At 38.2% G+C, this 21,314-nt stretch overlaps 1 protein-coding gene across 4 annotated transcripts in view; it reads right to left on the minus strand.

Annotated features, from left to right (window-relative positions):
* Nucleotides 1–3,671: 3,671 nt before the first annotated feature.
* Nucleotides 3,672–21,314, minus strand: part of STAG2 (STAG2 cohesin complex component) — a 71,860-nt gene continuing 54,217 nt past the window's right edge. For all 4 annotated transcript variants that reach the window (XM_035112443.2, XM_035112445.2, XM_035112444.2 and 1 more), the window contains 14 exons: nt 19,922–20,009; nt 19,741–19,821; nt 19,180–19,272; nt 17,664–17,838; nt 16,872–17,011; nt 16,410–16,511; nt 15,044–15,192; nt 13,502–13,630; nt 12,198–12,403; nt 10,418–10,607; nt 10,211–10,324; nt 9,009–9,135; nt 8,607–8,684; nt 3,672–6,038 (listed from right to left, as the gene is read on the minus strand). In XM_035112443.2, the coding sequence (XP_034968334.1) occupies nt 6,015–6,038; nt 8,607–8,684; nt 9,009–9,135; nt 10,211–10,324; nt 10,418–10,607; nt 12,198–12,403; nt 13,502–13,630; nt 15,044–15,192; nt 16,410–16,511; nt 16,872–17,011; nt 17,664–17,838; nt 19,180–19,272; nt 19,741–19,821; nt 19,922–20,009 (1,696 nt within the window). In that variant the 3' untranslated portion in view covers nt 3,672–6,014. The remainder of the gene's footprint in view (nt 6,039–8,606; nt 8,685–9,008; nt 9,136–10,210; nt 10,325–10,417; nt 10,608–12,197; nt 12,404–13,501; nt 13,631–15,043; nt 15,193–16,409; nt 16,512–16,871; nt 17,012–17,663; nt 17,839–19,179; nt 19,273–19,740; nt 19,822–19,921; nt 20,010–21,314) is intronic.

Below are 21,314 nucleotides of genomic sequence, written 5' to 3' on the forward strand. Positions count from 1 at the left end.
TGCAGAACTAGATCTCTCCTCCCCATCCGCATCCCCCAGCCTTGAACTAAAAGCAGCACTCGCGCACACACACCATTTAAAATAACACATCTCTCTTTCTGCTTTCCCCATCCTGCTTTTCCTCGCGTCAAAATTATGGACTATTCTCCGATTCTCCCCTGCAGTAGTTAGAAATATATTCCCTTTTTTCAAATCATTATTGGGAGACTTGGGAGACAGGATTTAATGTTTATCAAAGGCTGTGTCATTTAACGTGATGTTGTATCTGCCATGTGAATTCAGGGTTGTGAAGCGAAAGCTAAGAACTGTTTAAAATGTTCCAGTTTGAAGTTTCTTTCTTTTTTTTTCCTTAGCCAATTTGGGCCTTTTCCAATCCAGCATGGAAACATGCAACTGGCATGTGCTTAAATGTTCTTTTTAGTATGGTTTTTATTAACCATATGTGTTATGGAGTGGTTGGAATTCAGGTGTCACTTGACAGCACCTTCCTATGCATCTCTACGCAGAAGTCCTACTGAGTTCAATGGGACTTACTCCCAGGTAAATTGCCGTTGGATTGCAGCCTAACCTATTTACTATTTCATGTCCCTGCTTTGCCAAGTGCACTTTACAAAAATGGTCCACAAAAGCCTGTGGCACAATGCATTTGCTAAATTTTAAAATGCCACCAGCATCTTTGCGACTTTATTAAAGAAACAACGCAGCTCTAGCCGTGCCTATTCGGAAGTAAAGGAAGTTAACAGGGCTTGCTTCCACGTAAGTGGGGATAGGACTGCAGCCTTGAATGGGGAGGGGTTGTGCTCATGTAAACATTTACAAATTGACTGCTTGTAGAGAAGGCAGCAGTCATGTACTCGCATATTCGGGGAGGACATAATGGCTGTGAATTTGTAAGTTTTCCATTTAGAAGTAATGAAATAAGTAATGAACAGATTTGGGGAAGCTGGTCTGGTTTATTGTTTTACTCATAAATGGCGGGTTTTTATGTTTGTCATTTATAGAGAATGCAAGTGCTGCTTAAATTGAGTTAAATGCTGATGAGAGATTTGGAGATTTCCGAGCTCTCACTCTTAGAGGGACAACCTGCAAATTACTGTGATGGATTCCCCAGGACTGTGTTGCTGGACAACTCCAGTAGTCCCTGCCTATTTGCCCTGGCTGGGATTGATGTGTCTAAATGTCCAATAATTTTTGGAGATCCACAGATTAGCCACCGCCAATCTAACCCAGGATAGTTTATTACAAGAGGCAGTGGCTTTCCAGTCTGAGTGGTCTTTAGACTCCCTTTTCCTAAGCAGAGATGTGAACAGGATGTAAACTGTGGAATTCAGTGCCTCAGAATGTAGTGATGGTCACCAGCTTAGACTTCCAAGAGTAGACAAGCTCAGTAGGTAGAGCATGAGACTTTTAATCTCAGGGTTGTGAGTACAAGCCTCATGTTGAGCAGAAGATTCCTACACTGCAGGGGGTTGGACTAGATGACCCTTGAAGTCCCTTCCAACTCCACAATTTTAAGATTCTATGGTTAAGAAATACTAGTCTATGAAGCTATGAAGCTATGAGGCTATGAAGGCTAGTCAATGAAGTCAAGGGGGCAAGGCAGTGAGTGTTGGATTGGTCCTGCCTGCTGTGCCTGCACTATGCCAACCACTCCACTGGCTGCCGCCTCTAGGCATGTAGCAATCTTCTTCACAATGGCATTCTTGTGTCTGCCTTGTTTGCAAGGACCATGCAAATTTGCCAAAAATGACTCAGGCTGTAGAGAAGGCAGGAGGCAAAGAAGCGGTGACTCTTCCCTGTTGTTTTCATTATATTAAAAAGGCACCCATAACTAACAATGGGAGAGGCACCATTCTCCCTCAGTGGTAAAATGTCTTGCACCTGCTGGAGGCTGTCAGTAACATGCAAGTGGAAAATGTAGTGCAGGAATGCTGACCCCCAACTCCACAATGTGCAGCCAGTGAATTGAGAATTGCAGTAACAGACAGACCACACAGTAGTTAGCAAAACAATGAAAAGGTAAACCACCGTGAAGTGCAAATATTTAAAAATATATGCACCAACAACCTTCACATATACAAGGAGTTTCAAAAATGTGTACAAAATCTCATGCTCGAAGTGCAATAATCAAGTCCGATAGTAAAGTGCTATGATGTATCATGCATTCTTATCTCTTCCCATGCGTTCTTATCTCATCCGACGGGTGGCCAGCTTCTTCCCCGTTTCACAGGAATGGTTTCCTAGGGGGCGGACCCTTTCAAAGGTTCATGTGCAAAAGCTTAACAAGACTACCGAAGCTCATAATTCTCATTCTTTGTGCTAGCACTTTACTATCGGACTTGATTATTGCACTTTATACTGGACTTTTAAGACTTCGAGCATGAGATTTTGTACACATTTTTGAAACTCCTTGTATATGTGAAGGTTGTTGGTGCATATATTTTTAAATATTTGCACTTCACGGTGGTTTACCTTTTCAGTGAATTGAGAATTGGCACATCAAGAGAAACTTGCCAGTACTTCATTGCGGAAGAGCATCTCTGCATGCAGCATGTTAAGCTGGGCCACTAAATCTGCATATGCATCACACCCAGTTGTTTGGGTATGCTTTATGCAAATAGGGCAGCTATGACAGGACACTAGACATGTTTTGTATAGAAGCTGCTTGAGGTGTCGAATAGAATCACAGAATTCTAGAGTTGGAAGTGATCCCGAGGGTAATCTAGTTCAAAACCCTGCAATGCAGGAATCTCAGGTAAATCATATATGAAAAATGGGGGGGGGTGCCAAATTCTGGGAAACTGACACTGAAATCAGAACTGCAGGTGGATTAAGTTAATTCAGAAGGTACATTTATGTGACTCCATCCATGTAAACAGTAAAAATGTTTGAAAATTTGTAATTTGTCAAATCCTGTAGTGTGAAGTTTTCCCCCATCTTGATATAGCAGAGTAGCTTGTTACAAGCTCCGAAACTCTCAGGCTAGCTTTCCAAGGTGAAAAACAGACAGAAGAAGTTTGAGACCATCTCAGCTGTGAGTCCTTGAAGGCCTCCTTGCCTTGCAGGCCTTTTCAACTTGGCCTGGGAGGGAAGAGACCTGACTACAACTACAAAAACTGAGGATGCTGAACAGACTCTTGGGCTGGGCTGTTTTTGGGGGGTAGGGGGTGATGCTGTTGTTTTTTGTACTTTTATTTTACATCTTGTGATTTAGCTGGAAATTGTTCAGCTTGGTTGTGTATTTTTTGGACGTCTTTTTATTGTTTATGACCACTTTTGCCATGTTACAGTTATGTATTTTTTCAGGTTGTAAGCAGTCTTGAATATGGAACTATGGAAAGGCAGCATACAATATTATGTACGGTATGTATATGTGTATGTATGTGATTCATCTTGTGTCATGCATTATGGATAGATGTCAGTTACACAAGGTCTCACTGAAAACAATGGAAACTTAAATCCCACTGATTTCAACATATAGTGCCTATGCATTCTTAGAAATCTTTGCTATTGGTTCTTATTTTCAAATAAGTGTCCATCAGAATGCAACATCGGTCATTATTAAGTTTTGATAAGATTGTATGCATATGCCCACAATTACAGTAGCAACACAAAATCAGAACAGTTTAAATCAGACCAACTTAATACAGGTGCTAGGGCTTCTGCAGAGCTTGGACTTTCAACAACTTTAATGAACACCAGTGAACAGCTTATATCCCTAAAAATTCTTTTCTCTTGATGCGCTTGATAAATACAATTACAATTCGGGCAGGTAGGAAAATGGGGGTGAGGGGGAGGAGACACAAACTTATCTTCAATTAAAGAAATGTTTACACCAATCATCATTGCATAACATCTCTACTTTAAATTATTAACCCAATTAGTGCTTTATTCACATTTTAAAAACTTGTACAATTTATTACAAATATAAAACAGTGCATTTCCCATACATTATCCCAATTCTGAGACAAAAACTCAAAGACATGGAAAAAGCTTTAATTTTTATAAACATAACATTTGCACCATTCATACTATTTTTTATTTTCTCCTCTACCCTTGATTCCAAAAGATCAAACTTACAACATACTGTAGGTTTATTTTTATTCAAAAAGTTACTTGTCTCAAGACATAAATACAAATCAGAAAACAGTACAATTAGGACAATAGAATGTGGAGGACAACAGGTTAAGGTAAATATATAAAACATTTTTAGTTTGAAAACATAAAGCTGTAAGAACTGCTTTCACAAAGAAACACTCCTTCAAGAGTAAGAAAAAAATCAGCTTAAGTTTAAATCATATATACAGTCCTTTCAGCAGTTCCATTTAAATGCAGTGGTGTGGAGAAGGGGGGGTATAGGCAGTATGTTTTTAGACATGACAGTATGAAGCTAGGCAGATTGGCTCTGTGTGTTCATTAACCCATGATTTTTCAAAATAATTATGTCATCACGATACTTTAGAAAACCTATGGTTTATGGCTACCACAGCCCACAATTTTATTTTTTGAATGAATAAGAGGCCTTTTTAAAAATATTTGCTTATCTGAGGAAATTATTGTATTGCAAGCATTTTAAGGCGCATGGAATGATTAGAAATTATATACCTCAAGAGCTGAGAGACAACTGACAAAAAATATACATATGTAATATAAGTTAACATTTCCTTTAAAGTGATGTGTAGCTGCCTAAGCCTTGCAGTGAGTTGATGTCAAAATGGCATAGAACCATGTTTTTATTTAGAATGGTTAAATTTAATTGTGAAAAAGTCATGAAATGAAATTTAAAGCTTAGCTTTCAAAGAATATTATGGGGGGAATTGATGAATTCTATTATCCAATTTAATTTACATACAGAGGAAATGTACTGTAACCTGTTAGAAGTATTAACCTGAAGACTGCTTGCAAAGACAGAGATAGATAAACCAATATAAAATACAAAATTAAAAATCATTTTTAAAGCATGAGTTCTCATGCTCATCTATTTTTAAACATTGTTAAACTTTCAATATATTTCTGAAACCTCATAATTTTTAAGCTGGAATTTAAAAGTAAGAAAAAACTAAACAAACTGCGCAATTATAAAATCAGCACCAATTTATATATATATATATATATATATGTATGTATATTTATATATATATATTTATTTTATTTAGAATTTAGACCCCTATTCCCACACTCTAATAAGCTGTATATTTTTTTGTTTAGATTTTTTTTTTCTGCAAACATACTACAATAAGCTTCTTTATTTGGAGACAAAATACAGTGGCACTACTGGAAGGAATTTCACAACATTACATTTTTCTTAAAGGACAAGCAAACTCTCAGGGTCATAAATGGGTAAGCAGGATTGATCTCAGTGCTTTCTGGCAGTTTATGGTTTCTGAATATTTCATGAATATGCAATAAGCAAGTTTTGGGAGGCTTGGGCATTACTTTTTTTAGATCCTAAAATAGCTTTTGAGTAAAACGATCAGCTTGTAAATTTATTTCTCTCTATGATTATTGTAACTTAACCAATGCTTCAGTTCACCAAAATTTATAGCATTTCGCTGAAAATGCTTCAAGTCCCTTCCAACAAGTCAATGATTCTCTGAACCATCCCATCATTTCAGCTCATAATTTCAACAGTAATCTAGAATAAGTCATGATTATTTGAATTCTATCAGAAAAATTATAAAGAGGAGGGCTTGAAAATGCACCAAGCCCCTATCCAACAGCTACGAATTTCAAAAAAGTGATTATTTACTATGATTTGGAAATAAACTAATATTACATAAATAAAATACTGGTTTGCCAACAGAAACTGTAGCTTATCCTCAAGTTGTTTACTTGTCCTTTATGTTTCAGGCAAACAAAACTGCCTCTTAAATGTACTGGATCTTTTAAGCACATCATTCTCCTTAGAGAAAAAATCTTATTTAGAATATCGCTGTATCTACCACATGTTTTTTATTTTAAAAATCTCTTCCACATTAGAAAACTTCAGCATGGAGTTATCGGTTGTACTGGTATTAAAACATTGATACCCCAAGAACCTAGAAGAGAGGGGGGAAATGTATGAAGTTGAGAGATCAGGTTGTAATTTTTTTTCACCAATGTCTACAGCAGTTAATATCTATAAACAGAAAATACTTTTAGTGTATACACCAGCAGTGTGAAGCTGTCTGACAGGCCTCTTATCATACAACATCCACTGAGAAAGGGGAGCCCTAAGTGTAGATGCTAAATCACTGCTTGCCCTATCTAGGGAACTCCTTCTCACTGCAAGCAATCACCATGGAAAGAGAGAATGGGGTTGTGTTTGTGTGTACCTTTTGTCCTTGGACACTTTGGGTGCTGGTCCTACCTGCTTTGGACATGCAGCCCCCAACCCCTTTCCCCTGAGGGAGTTTAGCCTGAAGTGGGGAGGCCCATATCCCAGTAAATACTAAGTAGAAAATACCAATCATTATAGAGTATTACAACTTTTTCTCTTTTCCGCATAATGAAATTGGGTTAGTGGAAATATACAAAGAACTGCAAATCCAGAAGGTAATGCAGCTTATTCATATTTAAGCTACAACATATTCCAGCTACATGCAGAAGAAATGTAATGCAAATAATTTCAGTTGGATTGAGCATATCAAGACAATATTTAACATGAATCTGTAGAATACAGAAAGTAGGTCACTAGAAGTGAAGACTTTTCATTTTTCCAACTGTGGTTGCATTAGAATTATTAGAACTGTACTAAAAAAATATTTATGTTTAGAGAAACCAAGGGTAAACTTTGAATCAAAGTGCATTTCTTTATATGCACATTTCCGTATCTACCAGTTGTTTCCCTTTCAAGTGTCTGTGCTAGAAAAACAATGAAATAAAACTTATGGCTTGGAGGGACAAGTTAAAAGAAGTCTAGTAAAGGTTACAGTTTCCTTCTGAAATTAAAAGTCAAAGTCTGTCTATTTCTAAAAATTATGCATTTACAGTTGCCACAAGACTTTCTGATCAAATAATTCAGTATTTACTGCCATCTTGTGGTGCAATTGATAAAATGCTACTTTTCCTATTCAAGCAAAAGGAACTGACTGATTTACTCTAGGCCAGCATTCCCTGGTGCACCTCCCACCAATCCACCCCTGCTGCTGTTCCCTCTATCCTACCTATCCTAATGCTCCCAAGAATGGAAGGCAATGGCACTTTTGTAAGAGAGATGTTCATTTGCCATACGCAGCAGGTCGCTGCTATCTTAAAGCCCCCAAATGCATGGTGTTGACTTTAAGCAATGCATTTGGGGGACCCAGGATTACAGCTGCTTACAAAAAATTCACCACCAACCCAAGGAAAGAAAAAGAAAGGAAGGGGGGAGATCAGAGACTAGGGATGGGAAGAATATAATGAAATGAAATGAAAACAGAGACAGGACTAAGAATCACACATGTAGAAAATACATTGAGTCAGAGGGTGCTCTTAAAAGTTTATAACTAGCCACAAAATAGCTTATCACCCCACCCAAACACACATTGGTAGCTATTTTGTGGTCACACCCTTGACAGAAAAGGACTACAGTGGTACCTCGCAAGACAAATGCCCTGCAAGACGCATTTTTCACAAGATGAATGCGTCTTGCGATCTGATGGTGACTCTCAAGACAAATTCGTTTTGCAAAAAATTTGTCTTGCGAATCATGGTTTCCCATAGGAATGCATTGAAATTTAATGCGTTCCTATGGGCAAAAAAATAAATTTCAATGCATTCCTATGGGAAACCGTGATTCGCAAGACGAATTTTTCGCAAAACGAATTGACTCGCGGAACAAATTAAATTCGTCTTGCGAGGCACCACTGTACTCCTGACAAACATTTGACAACTTAGGTTCCGTGATGGGAAAGGGGGAGGATATAAATGCAAGAAAAGAAAGGAAGCTGGAAGGGCAATAGGATGCTCATTTTAAGTGGATTGTGGTTTAGATTAAATACTGTAAAAATATGCCATTTATTATTAATTTTCCCAGGATTGAAGAGCCTTTTAGCAGTCAGGAAACAGCAGCTGGGGTGTTTGTGTGACTAAACAGTTTACAAGATCACCTTCAAAGGCTCTTCCCAACTCCTGATCTACTTATGAGTGAATGAAATACAAGTCAAATAGACTTTTAAGTAAATATAGAGCCCAATAACTCATACATTTGTTTTTACATTGGAAAGATACTCCCTAGGAGAAAGGTTCTGTGGTGTTTAGTCTCTTGTTTTTTATTGTAACTTTTTTTCTATTTTTATAGGTCCACATTTTCACTAGAGTATTCAAAATTTGTGGTTCTGTGCCTCATCTCACCATGAGCTTCAGGGGCACCAGAACTGTAACTAGAGGCCAGTAACAATTCCCCCACTAGCTACAAACTCAGGAGGAAGGGGCAGCCCATTTCATGGCAACCTTCAGACTCAATTGGGAGTACTTCTTGAATGAATGCAGAATTTATGTGCTAGCACCTTCCAAGCTCTGAGCCAAGGGGAAGGTCCTTACCACAGCTGCCAAGAAGGAAGTGATGTTTGCCCTAACAAACTAATTTGTAGATCATCAAATAACTGCAATTAAATACATTACCCAGCTTGTCATATCACACTTACAGATTCATCCATGATTGAAGCAGGATCAAAGAAATCTGGCTTTAGCTCTGTTCTCTCTCTCCTATTCTTTGATGGTGGCTGAAAAGAAAACCAGGTATCATCATATTTGGATGTTTATTTATGCAATCTGCTTAGACAATCTAAAATTAATACACATACTTCTACGAGTTTTATTTAAAATGTGTCAGCCAGTGAATAAAATCTAGAGATCTGTTAACATTTAATTTAGTTGACGTATTAGACAAAGAAATGGTGCATCCAGATTTGGTTGGTACAAAAGCTGCATTTGCAGCAGAGTCCTAAAACCTGCTGTGGCAGAATCAGTGCAATGCTATAGCCATCTTATGAAGACAGATACAGCAGGGGAAAAGCTTTAAGATAGCAGTAATTGATTTTTCTTACTAAATCTATGTCCATGGTATCGAAATCCATGCCTTCATTGAGATCTTCAATGCGCCCTTCTGATGACATCATCACATCTTCCACAATTGGCTCCTCGTCATCCTCCATTAGACTTGTGCCACGTCGACTGATATTTAAATATTAATACAGAACTTTAACTTAGTCATGTAATACATATAATTGTTATATAAAAAACCCATTGGCGTTTACCATCAAGTTACTTACAGAAAGTAAGCACTGGCAATAAAAACTCTTGTCTATCGGAAGCTCTCAAAAGTTTATCTCAAAAAAAGTAACTCAGAGAATGAAACAACTAAAAATGTAATAAATAAATGTGTGAGCAATGCCTAGCCTTTCACCAATATGTATGTTTGAAACATAAATTAAGAACAATCTCAAAGATATATAGTTTGCATCAAGACCCAACACTAGCAGTTTTCAAAGAGTAAGTGGCTTCGGAAAGCAACGGGAGTGCTTTGCCCTCGATATAGGCAGGCACATAATGCATCATTTTTAACTAACTATGAGAAGGGATTCAGCAACTCTTTTAAGATGATGGCTGCATTCAAAGGCTTGCACCGTGAAATGACTGTCCAGGGTTCTAGTCAAAGACAAATATTCCTTGAACACAGTCCACATCGTATTCTCATTTGTCTTCCCATCTATATCTTGCTATGGCTCTGGAACTGGTGCAACTGCAATTCCTCCTTGTCCCCCACCCCATCCCCTGGCAAGCTAGCTAGTTCTGTTGATATAAATTTGTGTCCAATGTGGCAAACACATTGCCTATAATTCAGGTACGCAGGGCAGAATGAACAGGTTGAGAGCAGCTGTTCCAAAAGAATGGAACATTTTAAACATTTGATGTTTACTGTGATTTTATGCAACCCAGTCAGATGGGTGGCATAATAAAAAAAAAGTTGTTGTTGTTGTTGTTGTTGTTGTTGTTGTTGTTGTTGTTGTTGTACCTGAAACTCCACCAATTTCAAAGGCACTTTGCTGTGTGGCATTGGGAAAGTTAATGTGAGAAACCTGAGACTAAACGCCCAAAGGAAGCTAGTTTCAGAGTTCTTTAGATCTTGGCCTGATGTATCAGGGCACATTTGACTACAATTAAGAGATAAATAATGTAAACCTAAGGACAAAACATACTAGCAAAGAATAAGCAACATTATATATAAGCAATTGTTGCTTGAGCTTACATGGCATGCTGCAGGTTGGTTCTCAGCTTCACGTAGTTCATGGCTGCTCTCTCCTGCTGCTGTCTCGCTACTTCTTCCTGCTGCCTTTGAGCTAACATCCATGTCACCTGCGTACTTGAAAGAAGAATAAACAAGATTTTAAAAGAAGGGCAGACCACATATTTTAGTAGCAGCAGCAAAGCACAGAGGAGAGAAGCGTGTATATACTTGTAATCGAGCGGAGGTTGGTGGTGTTCAGGTTGCATTGGATAGACACCCATGTAGCTTTCTTCGGGCCGCAATCTTTTGGGCTCCCTCATGATGGTGGAAGTGAGTTGCGGCGTCTGCATCATGACAGGTGTGTGCATTGTCTGCTCCCTGTTCATCCACATGCTGTCACTACTGCTGCTTTCCTCAGCTAGAGAGATAAAACAGCTTTAGAACAACTCAAAACCCTTAATTAAAACAGCTAAACAAAACTGCAGTCATACAGTTTGTGGTCACGTCTCTAAGAGTACAGTGCAATAACCCGGCAAGAAACTATTGTTTTGTACAAAGCAAAGTCACTTCAGTGACCACCTTTCTCAGATAGGGTACTTCCCTCAAGGATGCTTATTATTTTAATATATTTTATATATCTTGGAGTCTCTTGCCCAGTCTTTGAGTCTTAACTGTCTTGAAGCACAGCTGCTTAAACTCTTCTGTGACGATCTTCCCCAGATGAGCCCCACGCTGCTGCTGCCACTGTGACTGACCTGTGTGAAGCCATTGGACCCAAAGCACACTCTTCAGAATAAAGAGAAAGCAGCTGGGGTCTAGCTCCTTCCTGCAGCTGGTTTGCTACAGGGCTGCTCACCAAAATAATCTGCACCAAATTCAGAGTAAAGACCTGGATAATCATGGGTGAGTAAGACAACCTGTGCTGGCCACTCCCAGCTTCTGACCTACCACTGCCAAATCCTTCCCAAGCATAACTTCCCTGATGAATGCAGGGATACCCTGTTTCAAGAGGCTTTAGGTCATCAGGAACAAATGCCAGGGGATAGACTGATTGGCAGGAATAGGCCCACCAGATTAGATGCTCCTTGCTTTGCTTTCTGTAGCTCTGAGGGCTTCTCTCCTTTGCCCCTGCCTCCCTCTAACAAGACTTCTGGGCTGGAAGCACTGTACTTGCTAGGCAGTGCTGCCTATACTGATTACCTCCAAAAGAAAAAGTCTTTGTCTTTTTATTGAGTTCCTTTCTTCTTCTTTTTAAGTGCCCCCCTTGTAAGTAACCCCAGGAAAGGAAACTCAAAGGAAGAAAAAGAGCTAGTGTGGCTGCACAGACTGGGCAGTAGACCTCAAGACAAATAACAACAACGCCTCACTCCCACTTAGTAGGCACATTAGCTCCGCCTGACTACTGGAGCAACTCACCTGACGGTCCCCCTCCTGTACTGCAGGAAAAAAGAATCAACAGGCATAGACTCAATGCAGAAAATCCAATAACCCTTCCCTAAAATTATATGGCTATCAGGAATATAGCATAGGGTCATTAATCCCCACCACCACCAATAGGTGGTTCCCTGCCCCCCTTCCCTTATTTACTGCAGGGAAACTATGTTTCGTGCTAACAAGCCTTGCCTGCAAAACATGCATCTGCAAAACTGCTTCGACTCATGGAAATCCCTTACTGGCCCTAACAAAAGTTTGCCCAAGATCTGTCAGAAGTCACAGAACAGCAACTATGATTTTAGAAAACCATGAAGGGAGGCAGGATCACACAAGTCAGTGGTTTGGAGTACGATAAATATGTTGTTTTCACTGAGACCAAATTAGCTGAAAGCTTTCTTATTTTATATAAGACAGCTGGGTCAGATCTTTGGAAACAGTGGGCTACAAATAGCTAAGGTTTTGTGAGAGAGGCCCTCACATAAAGTGAAATCAGGAACTGTACTACAGTTTACATTTTAGCACTTCTCAAGTTGAAAGCCAAACATGCTGCAATGGAAAAATTAAAAATCCAAACCTTCTGGTAGTTTCCGCTTCCCTGTAGCTGGTTTTGTTTTTTTGTTCCTTACTGTAGACCCTCGATTACTGATTCCACTAATGACTGACATAGTATCGTCATCACCCCCAGCTAGCAAAGAGTTCCTGTAAGACATGAGTGGAAGCCACACATCTTCTCTTCGGAGAGACATCTGAAAAGTCATGAACTTCTCCAGATATACGTACCTTTAAGGAGGAACAAAAAATTATTACTAACATACCCTGGATACAGTATATATTTAACATATGAATATCAAAAGTAATGACACAGTTCTCTAAAGCTTTTAAATTCAAAGGTCTAAAGACAGAAACAGCATTTAAGTAGCAATTCTCCCCTGCAATAACAAAACAGCTAGCAGCTATGTCCATGTATTGCTTTTGTCAGCACAGACTCTAGTCATTCTTACATCTGCTCATTTTGCTTTTGGGTTATTATGTATTTTCTGTTCTCATTTGGTATTTTTATGTTATGAGCCACACTGTGATCTTTGGATCAAGGGTTGTAAACAAATTTAATAATAATAATTGTAATATTAATTGTAATAATAATTCTCCACCCCACTAGGATCAAGTTAGAAAAGACTGTTGAGTTGGCCCTAATCTGGAATGTAATAGCAAACAGTCCCCTAGAGCTAGAATGGAATGGAATGGAATGTTGGCTCTGGAACTATTATCAAATTCTTCTCTGGAATTTTTGATAAAAGCTATTCTTGTTCCATACATCATGGACAAGCTACATGTATATTTTGTCCTAATTCTAGTGTCTCAAACAACAAGACGACTTGGGCACTATGTCCCAATGCTAAAGTTTGTCCACCCACAACATTCTGAAACAATTCTTTTATAGACTATCACAAGAGAATAAAATATACCTCCATGAATTGTATCTCATCCTATGCTCATAATTTGTTTAACACTGATGTTTACTCACCACAATGCTAAATGTCTCGTTTAGGAGAATTGCTGTATTTATTTGTGTATAAGACTAGTTGTTTTTCCCCCCTTTAAAATAATGTCACAATTGGGGGGGGGCGTCTTATACACGGATATATCTCCCATTTTCTTAAATTGGAGTCCGCCAAAATAGGGGGTGTCTTATACATGGGGGTGTCTTATAAATTGAAAAATATGGTATATGGAGCAATTAATTATTAAGCAAACTGAAGATAAAATGTTCCACAGCTATTCTCAGAGAATTATATTACAGAAATGTTCTTAAATGGCGATACTTAAATGACATCTGTGTACCTTGTAAGAAGATCCAAATATAAAGAATATACTTACACTGTTTTTTTGTCTTGCCTGAGAAGTTTGGATGAGAACTCACTCAATATATCAAGAAATGCAAGATTTAATGGTGGGTGGCTCTCACCTTGAGGGTTAGGCTCTTTAAAAGCAAACTCTATGCCGTCCCTGAAAACAATTAAAAACTGAAGTGAGCACTTCTAAATGAGTTTTCACAAAGGGCAAAAAAATGAAAAACATACAGTAAGGTTTTCCTTTGACATGAAAAGGCTCCAAAACAATTGATGCTAGAAAAGTCTTTCAAAAGGGTAAACAGTACTGTACAGTGGTGCCTCGCTAGACGAATTTAATTCGTTCCACGGGTCTTTTCTTATAACGAAAAATTCGTCTAGCGAATCCCATAGGAATGCATTGATATTTTTTTTGCCCATAGGAACGCATTAATTGAATTTCAATGCATTCCTATGGGAAACCGCGATTCGCTAGACGAATTTTTTGTAAAACAAATTCATCTAGCGAGGCAACCTCGGCTCGGAAAATCCTTTTGTTAAGTGGAAATTTCATTAAGCAGGGCATTCGTTAAGCGAGGCACCACTGTATTCGGTGTTTTTACATTTCACATATTGCAAATCATGTCTTTTACAACTGTGAATGAAACATTGTTCTCAATTCAAATTAAACATTTTAAATGAAGCTAAAATGATTTTTCCTATTTGTTTTTGTATTCTCATGGAATACAGTAAATTCAAAGTATGACATTTTTCTTTTTGGTGTTGTGTGCACATATGAAAGTGCTTTATGAAAGTCTACCCACTGCCTGATGCCCAAATCTGAAAAACAAAGGTGATGAACCTCAGATCTTCTTCATGAAAAACAGGTGCTCTGCCACTAAACTACAGCCTTACCATCATAAAAAAGCTTCAGAAATAACATGGTCTACTTTCTTTTATGTCCAGTTAGGCTAGAAGGAAGCAAGCTATTGCACAGCAGATGGAGTAAAATGCACAGACCTCCAAGGGGCTTGTGAGATAGCATTGCTAAAATTACAGAAAGTTATATAGGTGGTGAATCTTTCAAACTGAGGTTCACATATGCCTCTATGCAAATGTAACCTAGGAGTCACATGCTAGTGGTGGCAGGGTCAATGGCAAAAGTGGGCAGAGCAATAAATATGCATTTTACCTTTGTGAACTAGGCTCATTTCAACACACACTCTCACAACCCTCTCTACCCTCCACCCAGACAAACAAGAGGAAATATAGGAATTCATGGACACATTTCAGCTAGGCAAAAGCATTCAAGGAGGGTATAAAGTTTGGCTGGTGGGGGATATAACCCATGGAGAGTCCTGAACAGCAGACAGTAGCCTGGAGAGTTATATTTGGCCTCTGGGTCAGAGGTTCTACCCACACCACAAAGACTGAATTGGCTAGAATTGAATATACAATTTATTTTAGACTTTCCACCTGCTAGAAATTGAGACTGATAACACATTAAATTCACAAAAAGCTAAATAGTAATTCAAAACTCCAGATGCATTTGTGTTTTCCGAAACAAAAAAAATAAAATGGGAGCAATTACTTGTGTAGCATAGCAATGGCTTCTCTTGTTTTCAGTTGATCGAGTCCAAATGTTAAAGCAAAACGTCGAGCTAACTCCTTAATGCCACTGAAAGTTGGTGATGATCTGTCAAAGTTATACCCATTTTCTTGAATCATCTCATTGAAAAGCTGCATAAAGAAAGTATTTTTCAGTCTTAATAAACTTTTGTATAATTTAATGCATAATCTGACTATTTCCCCAAATCTTACAAAATGAGTGACTTCTACCAACTTTAACCAAAACCATCTTAAGAGCTAGTCTTTCAACATAAAATAATAACTTTGCTTATACTCCAGCAAGACATGCAAAGGTTATAAAGAGGGAAGTATTACTTATAACAATACAATGAAGTGTACAGAGCATTCTGTCTGCTGAATTCCATCCCCCAAAACTTGATTGAAGCTTACAACGTGCATACCCGTATGTCAACTTATTTTCAGTAAACCTTTTGCAATGTGGTGTTAGTGCTAGTTCTAAAATATATACAAGCTGAAGAAGAACATAGAAGATATGTACTTAAAGAATCTGGACATTATGAACCTGGGCATTAATATTAATTAATAGGTAAAGGTAAAGGGGCCCCTGACATCAGGTCCAGTCGTGTCCGACTCTGGGGTTGCGGCGCTCATCTCGCTCTATAGGCCGAGGGAGCTGGCGTTTGTCCGCAGACAGCTTCCGGGTCATGTGGCCAGCATGACAAAGCTGCTTCTGGCGAACCAGAGCAGCGCACAGAAACGCCGTTTACCTTCCCGCCGGGCGGTCCCTATTTATCTACTTGCACTTTGATGTGCTTTCGAACTGCTAGGTGGGCAGGAGCTGGGACCGAGCAATGGGAGCTCATTCCATTGCAGGGATTGAAACCGCCGACCTTCTGATCAGCAAGCCCTAGACTCTGTGGTTTAACCCACAGCGCCACCTGGGTCCCCTATTAATTAATAAGGATTTATTAAAGTATTTCATAATTATTCATCCGATGGCCTGCAGGGTGATGCAAGCTGACAAATATTATTCAACCCATTAATTTACAGACTGAGGGAAACATATGGAAAACCCTGTTCCTTCAGGTGAGGGTAGTCCAACACATGGCTCATGCATACTTGCATACATTTAAGTGATTGAATTTCTCTTTGAGAGAAATCACAAACATGAAATGAAATTTCCTAATTGTCAACGCTTATTAAAGTTAGCATTAAGTATCACAGAGCTTCATGGGCATAACAATGGACTCAGATATAAATAGAATTACAGTACTACTATAACTTGAGTTGCACTAATTTATTTATCTTAATAAGGTCTGTTTTTAGCAAACATTGGGATCGGGTACTTTAATTGAGGAAGTACTTACCTGTTGTAAACTGAGAATCAGAGTCTTTGCACACTGGATTTTATCTATTTGCCTTGTTTTACTCATTGTTTCTTTGATTATATCTCCATAATCATTGTAATACTACAAGGGAGAGAAAACACACAAAATAGCTTGACTTGCTGACAGCAAACAGTCACTTCTTAACAGTGTTAAGAAGTCAATTGAAGGGATACTAAAAAAGGACTTTAAAATATTTCATTTAACTACAATTTAACAAGACATTCCCAGGGCCCAGGCAAGACATGCATTCTATCAATACAAGACAGAAGGAAAAGAAATGTATTCTGATATGAATCAAGTATATAATCTGTTTATGGTCTACCAGCCACACAGAAAAAGGAAATATAAAATCTTGAAAAAATGAGAACATGCTAGCTGACAGCAACCAGTTAACATGAAAGCCCCACCCCACATTTTCAGAAGATCAGAAATGCTGATTACCTTCATATATTGCTTAAAAATATCTGCAGCAGTATTCATTTCCACCACAGTATATACAATAAGTTTACAAAAAGCTGCAAGCAAATTTCTTCTTTTGTGCAAAGCTTCAATCTTACTGGCTTCATCATCCTGCTGTCCATCTAAGAAATGAAATAAGGTGCACAACATTTAAAAAAAATCAATTCTCATCAACTGGACCTTTATTAACAGCTGCTGAAAATGTTGTTGAAAATAACCTATGATAGCAGGAAAAAAAGAAGTGACTACCAAATGCTTTGCCAGCTACACTGTAATAACAAGGCAATCTTTAAAAAGAACCTATAACTTTTAAGTACACTGTAGCACAGAATAGTTTTGGTAGTTGATTTCAGTTCTCTTTATTTCTTGTATGATCCCTTTCCAACTTTTTACACGAATTTACACCTAGACTGGTACTTCATGGAATCATAGAGCTATCTTTTAAAGGTAACTGAAAGCAGGACACCATGCAAGGCCAGGAAGTTCTAACTGTTGTAAAGGACACATTCAAAGCTAACGTGAGTTACTACAATATAGACTGCAATGATGAAAATATGGTGTAAGCTAGGGCCTAATTCCCACTCAAGTGAGATAAATGTGTGTCTTCACTGTACCACTTCAGACTGCAGTTGGGAACTCATGTGATAAAATAAGGAAACAGGCAAGCTATTCTGAGGAAGCCAGTGATATAGTAGATTAAGGGAGAACCCAGGTCTTTTGGGTCATATTCAGATTCTGTCAATATGATTAGAAGATGATTTCACAGCCTTATACCTGCACTGTTGTTATCATCATCCTGGTCAATGAAGACATGATCAAGAATAAAATTCAACATTTCAGCTTGCAATGAAGAGTCAGGAGTGTAAACTAGCGGCTCTAAGATGTCACGACCTCCTGACATAATCTGATGACTGAAGATCATTAATACGTCACACAAAATTGTAAAGGCCTGCAAAAAATAATGATAAGAACCATAATTATGTGATTATACTGTAATTTTATTTTCCGTTGCAGGCTGTTAGATGTGGAATTCCCATCATTATATTGCTTCTGTCATATTATGAAAACCCTGACCTTTGACACCTGAGATGTTTTAGGACCCACCTCATTCTTCCGATTTTAAGCATTAACAGATTTTAGTATGTTTGTATTATTATGGCAAGGAATCCAATAAACAGTTATAGTCATCATCAACCAGAGATATGATATGCTAAACTTGTAAAGTAAGGATCCAACAAAGTTTCCCATTTCTCTACCTTTTATTCTGAGGAGCTCTACTAAATCTAGTGAGAGAGCTTTATATTTTAGCACATGTATATTTCACCTTTCTAAAGGCAACACCTGAGTAATTTCCAGTCCATCTTCCATCCAGGCCCATGTGCACCTAGAAGCATTCTGGGTTGAAAATAGCTGAAAGTCCTTTTCATTTTTTTTAAAAAAAATCAATTTTCTTAATTGATTGTTGGGCGGGGCGGCAGAGCTAATGTAGGTTTTCTGGGGTACCAGGTTGCCAGTGAGCACTGCAATGGCAATCCCAAGGCTAGAAACTGAACTAAAATATCATACAAAAGTGTGTTTTCATATGCTGAAAAAAATCTAAAGATACTGCCTTTCTAATATTCCAAACATTACCATCCTATCAATTTGCACTATTACACAATATATATAGTGTGTTTTCATGTGCTGAATATATATATGCTATATGCGCGCGTGATTGATATGTGTGTGTGTGTGTGTGTGTGTGTGTATATATATATATATATATATATATATATATATATATATATATATATATACACACACACACACACACACACACACACACACACACACACACACATATACATATAGCGCGTGCATATAGCATATATATATTCAGCATATGAAAACACACTATGGCAAGTTCTTAAAGAAATGGGAGTGCCTGATTACCTCATCTGCCTCCTGAGAAATCTCTATGTGGGACAAGAAGCTACAGTTAGAACTGGATATGGAATAACTGGTTGGTTCAAATTGGGAAAGGAGTACGACAAGGCTGTATATTGTCTCCCTGCTTATTTAACTTATATGCAGAATTCATCATGCGAAAAGCTGGACTGGATGAATTGCCAACCTGAAATTAAGATTGCCGGAAGAAATATCAACAACCTCAGATATGCTGATGACACAACCTTGATGGCAGAAAGTGAGGAGGAATTAAAGAACCTTTTAACGTGAGTGAAAGAGGAGAGCGCAAAATATCTTCAATCACTTTCATACAAAGGGGCCAAGTAGTAAAACATTGACTAACCTGTTCTTTAACAGCAGTATTTACATTGGTAAGATAGTGCTGGCAGATTTGACAAAATACCCTCATCTGTTTCTTTAAGCGTAGAAGATCCTCCTTTGAAATAGAATGATAAATAATATGCAATGCTTTAAATTATACTTGCTTGTTAAACAAAAAATGTATGTTAACTAAGAACTTGTCATAAAATAGAAATGATCTAAGAAAAGAAACAAAAAACATGTATTATAATTGCAGCTTATTTGACCCTTGGAATTATACCCAGTGCAAGTTTCAAGCAAGCTTCTGGATCACACATTGCATCCCTCTGTTCTCATTACAGATAGAAATAAGCAGCTGAAAAGAGATGTCCCATTTATGTCATTTAAATGAGAGACCTCCCTCCCAAAGCTCAATAAATCCACCCTGCCATCCAGAGGTCAGAAGGGTTACCAGCTGTCCTCCCCCCCCCCCCCCAATCATACTGACAGGCACTTCAAGTAGCTTGAACCTGGTGACACACTGTTATTACACATTTCATTCTATGAAACTATAAGTTGCCACCATCATCATAACAAGGCTTACCTTTGTAGAACTGCTGTCAGTAATTTTTGCTAGCTGCCAAAGGATTACATAGTGAGTACACTGCAGAGCATGAATAACAATCTGTGTTTAAAATACAAGATAAAATGGTTATTTAAAAAAAACCTGATTTTTGTTTTCTTATATGTATTTTTCCTATTACTGCTTTTTAAAATATACAAACCTGTTCAGGCATATCTCCGTTCTCAATGCCTGTTTTTAATAACTTGTAGTTACAACCAAATAAATCCCATCTTGACAGATCATGAGCACTGAAATAGAAAAAAAATGAACAGCTCAATTTCATCACACCTTCTCTCCCACTTTGCAATGCACTGATGACTGTAATCCTTGCAATACAGTGCAAGCAGCACAGTGCAACTACCCTTAGGCATTAGTCAAATTACTCTCCTTATAACATTATTTATACCCCACCCATCTGGCTGGGTTTCCCCAGCCACTCTGGGCGGCTTACAACAGAAAAATGAAATAAAACAATTAAACATTAAAAGCCTCCCTAAACAGGGCTGCCTTCAGATGTCTTCTAAAAATCTGGTAGCTGTTTTTCTCTTTGACATCTGATGGGAGGGCGTTCCACAGGGCAGGCGCCACCACCGAGAAGGCTTCAGGTGGCCCTCATACCTCTCTAGGCCACACCTATCGCAGCCCCAACTTTTGCCTCTGACCCTGTCCACAACAGTCATGTAGCCCCCATAAGGGAATACAACCCTTGATATGAATAAATCTCCCCACCCCTGCTACAGAGATCCAGTGTGCTTTGCACAGCACCAAGCCATGGAGGATGCAATGTGCCTAGTTTTCCCTCCTTGCCCTTTGCCCTGGATTGGAAGAGGAAGGAAAGAGGGGTGCCAATCTGTAAATAGCTTTTTACTGTAGAATAGATTGTGGCATCAGCACAGGTATCATTCAATATAAAATATATTCCTAAATGAACTTTCCAGATCTTGGTCTAGTTTGTATCTCAAATTTGTCCTGGAAAGCATTGAGCAAACATCCTAACCTCCTAAGACTATTTACGTAATGTACTGCACAAATAATCTGGTTACCAGCGAAATTTAATCAACATCTCCTGTAAAGGAATGTGTCCCACATTGTCAACAGTAAGATAACCTGAAGACTCAGGAAACAATTGACTTCAAGCAAGTAATGAAACTTTGGGGAATAGTTAATGATTCTTTTACTCTTTAGATCAAGATATGTTAAGTGTTGTAAGATTTGTTGCCTGCTTATTTTAAAATTTTGCTGTCTGAAGCAGCATCCATATATTCGGTCTCTTTTATTTCATGTAGTAAGACAATATTTCTTTATTCTCTTACATATGAATTTCCACTGGGTATAAGAACAAGGGGAAACTCATTCATATTTTTTTTTAAAAGCACACTGTGACTAGCAAAAAAGATTAATATTGGGAGTGTACATAGAAGACACGTAGGTGGTGGACACATACACAGGTTTTTAATGCCCACCTTCAAACAAGACAAGACAGATTCATGCACAGCTTTCCCTAAGTAAGTTGTTCTAAACAAAGAGCTAACATGGAGTCTAACCGGTGGTAC

This window comes from Zootoca vivipara, chromosome Z (assembly GCF_963506605.1).
Source record: "Zootoca vivipara chromosome Z, rZooViv1.1, whole genome shotgun sequence".
In the NCBI taxonomy this organism is placed as follows: Eukaryota; Metazoa; Chordata; class Lepidosauria; order Squamata; family Lacertidae; genus Zootoca; species Zootoca vivipara.